Here is a 4407-nt window from a genome sequence, read left to right on the forward strand (position 1 = left end):
ACTTTTGTTGCTAAGAGCATTTGGAAATCCTGGGAATCCATCAAGCCATGATTTTGCTAGGCTGGTAATGGGCTCAGAGATGGCCTTTCAATGAATCAACAAAACCTTTGGTGGTCACCCTTGTTTGCCACTCAAGGTGTGCCTTTAGCCAAGATTCAAGGAGCTAGTGCTTTGCATTTATTTTGTAGCAGTATTAAAACACCTAAACAATTATTCTCCACGATTACTATGAGCCTTTAGTCATGGGAGGATCTGCAGGTGCAGTATAAGATTCTCCGTTCAGATGCGATCCCTCCCAATTTGTTACACAAGCTTGGAATTCACTCATCTAACCCTTGGTGGAAAGATTGGAAGTGGTATCCTGCCACTCCAATGACTAGTTACAAACCTAGGTTGGAGTATTGGTGGCTGCTCCCATCTTCTGATGGTTGATACTCTCAAGCTCAGCATTGACATTTGCATTCTTCTCATAAGACTTGGAGTCTTAGATTTTCCATTATCTGGCATACCATTACAGAGCCAAAGATTACTCACTTCACCTAGTGTCTCCTTTTCCAGGGCTTACCGTTGGGTCCTTGACTCTGACATCTGGGAGTTCTAGATCCTAGATGCCCTTTTGTGGTCAAACTGAAAGCTTCCTACATATTATTTGGTTTTGCAAATGAGCCTAAAATTATTGGCTCTAGATTTATGATTTTTCCAGACCTTTTCATCTAGAGGTTTTCACTTAGCATATGGTGGTTTTGGGTGATGCTCCTAGACTCCCTTTTAGATATGCCTAGATTTGGCATGCCTTCAGAATGGAGATTTTGTTTACAATTTGGAAAGATCACAATGTTGTTTTATTTTCTCTCAAATTTCTGGATATTCATGTTGCTATATACTCTAAAGCACGTATATTTAATAATGTCATATTGTAGATACACGTACAAACTGAAAAAGTTGCATTGGAGGTGGCTCACTTGCAGGAGATACTTGCTCGCTAAAGAAATGCCCCTTGTACAGTTTCTCAAGTACCTCCAGATGTTTTTCCCAGTGACCGCACTCCTTCTCATGGTCACTAGTGAGGCCGGAGCAGATCTGCTCGCTGCTCACAAACCCCCAGGTCGCAGCCTCATCGCCACTCTCCCAGAGTGGTTTTCATGGCCATCGCCACTTGACATCGCCTCCTTGTGGGCTGGTCTTGGGTTGGTCTTTGGTGGCTCCTCCTATTGCTGTTGATGTGGGTTGGTCGTCGGCTCACCGTGACCTCAAGTGGGCTTTCCCTCATCTAGATTTAGCCATTTCTCCTCACAGGGATGAGGAAGATAAAGAAAATGATGATGATAATGATGTTGTTGATGCTAATGGTTGGGCTCCCCCTAAGCCAACCACTAACCTGAAGGATCTATGGGGTTCTGACAATAAAGACCCTCCTTTGGCTGGCACTGCTCTTGTAGCCTAAAGCCTTTATGTTTTTGCTTATATATATATTTTTTGATGAATAGTTGATCTCCGACCTTGGACCATTTGAACTTGCAGGGTGATCTTGTATCCCCTGGCCCTTTTTTTGTGAATATGTATCTTTAAATTTTAATTAATGGAAAAGGTCTATTCATTAAAGAAAAAAAGAAGTAAAAAAGGTATTGATAAGTAGGAGATAATTTCCACAGCAAGTCAAATTGTGATGTGAATATCAGCATTTAACTGTGTGATTTTGAGTCAAACTCATTGACCCATGTTTCATGAGTAGTGATTCAACATGAATCCATTTCTCACGAGAATAAATGGAACACTTAGCACTCATTGGATCTAGGTGATGCTCACAGGGGTGAAGCACCGGGACTTCCCGAGAGGTCACCCATCCCAATACTACTCCAGCCTGAGCGTGCTTAACTATAGAGTTTCCTCCATAGTTAAACCCAAAGCTTGCAACCCCATTTGCAAAACTTTCACCAAGTGTTGTGCCTTATGAACCATTGATTAGAAAGCCCCTTAAGCTTATCAAGTGATAAATAGGAGATAATTTCCACAAGTCAAATTGTATACTATTTATCAATTCCAATGTATACTCACCTCATAACATTGTTACCTAACTACACATTAAGTCCAACAGCTATTGTACGGAAATAATTAAATTGTGTCAAAATTATGCACATCCCTTTATCAATTCCAATTTATACTTAGGTCATAACATTATTACGCAAGTACACATTAACAACTCTTCTACTTAAATAACACATTAAGTCTAACAACTCTTCTAATTGTGTGACAATTATCCACGTCCCTTTAAAAATATAGATGCTACGGAGTATTTACTGGCCACCCACATATGCACAACTTCTATCTTAACCTAAGCATTTCATGAAAAAGGGATATTTTCGCGTTTAAATTTTCTAAAAAGAGAGGAGTTGCTGCCCATGTCCTACATCGCAACGTTGATGTGGGGCATCATCTTAGATGGTGCTGTAGCATTTGTCATTTCAATTAGTTACCGTATAAACGTTCAGTGTCAGTATTATAAACTAATTTACCTACTTATCAACGTTGATGTGGAGCAACATCTTAGATGGTGGTGTAACATTTGTCATTTCAATTTGATACCATATAAACGTTCAATATCAATATTATAGAACTAATTTATGATTTTGAGTGAAGTACATGAATGTAATAGTTCTATAATCAGTCCATCAATTATAATTCTTTGTTTAGCATAAATGTGTGTATGGCTTCGAGAACCTTTGATATTTGGGAAGAAAAAGTCATGAACTTTAAAGGTTGGTTGAGCTGTCACAGTGATGTGAAGCCAATCTTACAGGTTGGGTAGTTAATTTGAAATTGAAGAGCACACAATTTTCCCATGAAACTATTTAATGTTATAGTTTTGGTATCAACTTGTCATAAATGGCACCCAGCTAATGATAAAGACATACTAACAAGTTTGAAAAGCAATGCGTGGGAAGTAATGAATAACCCGTCAATAAGAAACTTGAAATATTCATTATCTCTACCGTCTAGTCCCATCAATCACATTCCAAAATTTAATGGCATGTGTAGACCCTAAAACAACCACACACAAGAACCAGCATTGCAATCTCCTCTGAATTTTAGAGTTCACCTACAACATGTGGTGTGAATTTTATTATTATTTATAAATACCCTTTGCACCATTGTAACTCATTCATTCTCTGTGATAATTTAATGAAGGATGGCTGTTGAGAAAGCAAGCAAAAGGCTTAAAACATGGAGTGAAGAGAAGCAGAAAGTGGTATATTTTAATAAGGAAAGGAACCCAGTAACTTTAAATCTTTTGGGAAGCAGTCCAAGAAATTCGCCATCTTCTTCATCTTCATGTGGATTAGAATCCATTGAATTGGAGTCAATAGAAGGCGATCCGCTTAATTTGGGTCCAAGCCAATGCCTTCACCTTGGCATAGACAAGTGTCTAGATTTAAAGGTAAAACATTGTTCAAATCTTTCTAATATTTAGGTTAGAATATATCTGTCCTTCAAATTACTTTTTTTTGATGAATAGTCCTTTTCTATTAATAAATCAATATATTAGTAACAAATAATAATTTCTTGATTGTGTGTGTCATGGCGCAGGCTGGAACAGCGTATTATCTGAATTCAGTAGAAGGAGCTGGTGTAAGCTCTATGAACTATCAAAGAAAGAAAAGGTTGGGGTTCAATTCAAGTGAAGAAGAAGATAAAAGACTAGACCTTAAATTGAATTTGTCCACCACTCATTCCTCCAAATGTGGTAGTGAAAGCAGTGGCAACTATATCAATAATTGTTGCAGTGATAGTAGTGCATCAGAAGTAGAGTCTGGCATGAGGCTTGTTGGGTGTGTAAGATGCTTGATGTATTATATGGTATGTAGGAGAGATGATAGTTGTCCAAAGTGTAAGGGTTCCTTCTTGTTGAACTTTCTTGATGGAGATTTGTCTTCCCCGTAGATAGATACACAGCTGTGAATTCTTTATTCTTTTGGGGGTTTGAGTAGATTGTTTGAATATTATCACTAGTTGTTGGGTAGAATCGATTAACTTCATATATGGGATTTTTTTAATGCAATTATGGACTCTGATACCTGGATATATATATTGAAAAATAGCCTCAATTTTGGAATATGGTATCAGTTTTGTACGCTCTTCTGGTATGGTTTTGAGATTTTTTTCTCCTTCAATGTATTCTCAGCTCTGTTGCTTGAATCGATTCTTCAATTTCAGATAAGGCAATTAATTTTTTTTATGTGCTTCTTTTTTCTGATATGTCTTAGGGATTTCCAATAAACAAATTCTCAGTTTTATTGTTTGGACTCAGAGCTAAATACCAGAATATGGTATCAATTTTTTATCTGTTCTATCTTCTGAAAACTTAGAAATCAACGTTGAGTGTAATTTCAGTTTGATCAGAATTGCATA

General features: G+C 37.4%; 1 protein-coding gene across 1 annotated transcript; it reads left to right on the plus strand.

The window, feature by feature from the left end:
• Positions 1-3080: 3080 nt before the first annotated feature.
• On the plus strand, positions 3081-4111 carry LOC149566028 (uncharacterized). Its single transcript, XM_089817326.1, has 2 exons — positions 3081-3436; positions 3586-4111. Exons 1-2 carry the CDS (start codon positions 3188-3190, stop codon positions 3937-3939), a joined length of 603 nt encoding a protein of 200 aa, XP_089673452.1. The 5' UTR covers positions 3081-3187; the 3' UTR covers positions 3940-4111.
• The last annotated feature ends 296 nt before the right edge of the window (positions 4112-4407 follow it).

Source organism: Cupressus sempervirens, chromosome 3 (assembly GCF_028749045.1).
Source record: "Cupressus sempervirens isolate cs-2001-9-10 chromosome 3, ASM2874904v1, whole genome shotgun sequence".
Taxonomy (NCBI): domain Eukaryota; kingdom Viridiplantae; phylum Streptophyta; class Pinopsida; order Cupressales; family Cupressaceae; genus Cupressus; species Cupressus sempervirens.

Bases quoted from the DNA above. Each gene is read 5' to 3' on its own strand.
- LOC149566028 (XM_089817326.1), top strand. From the start codon at position 3,188: ATGGCTGTTGAGAAAGCAAGCAAAAGGCTTAAAACATGGAGTGAAGAG. The intron at 3,437-3,585 runs GTAAAACATTGT...GTCATGGCGCAG, and splicing joins ACAAGTGTCTAGATTTAAAG to GCTGGAACAGCGTATTATCT.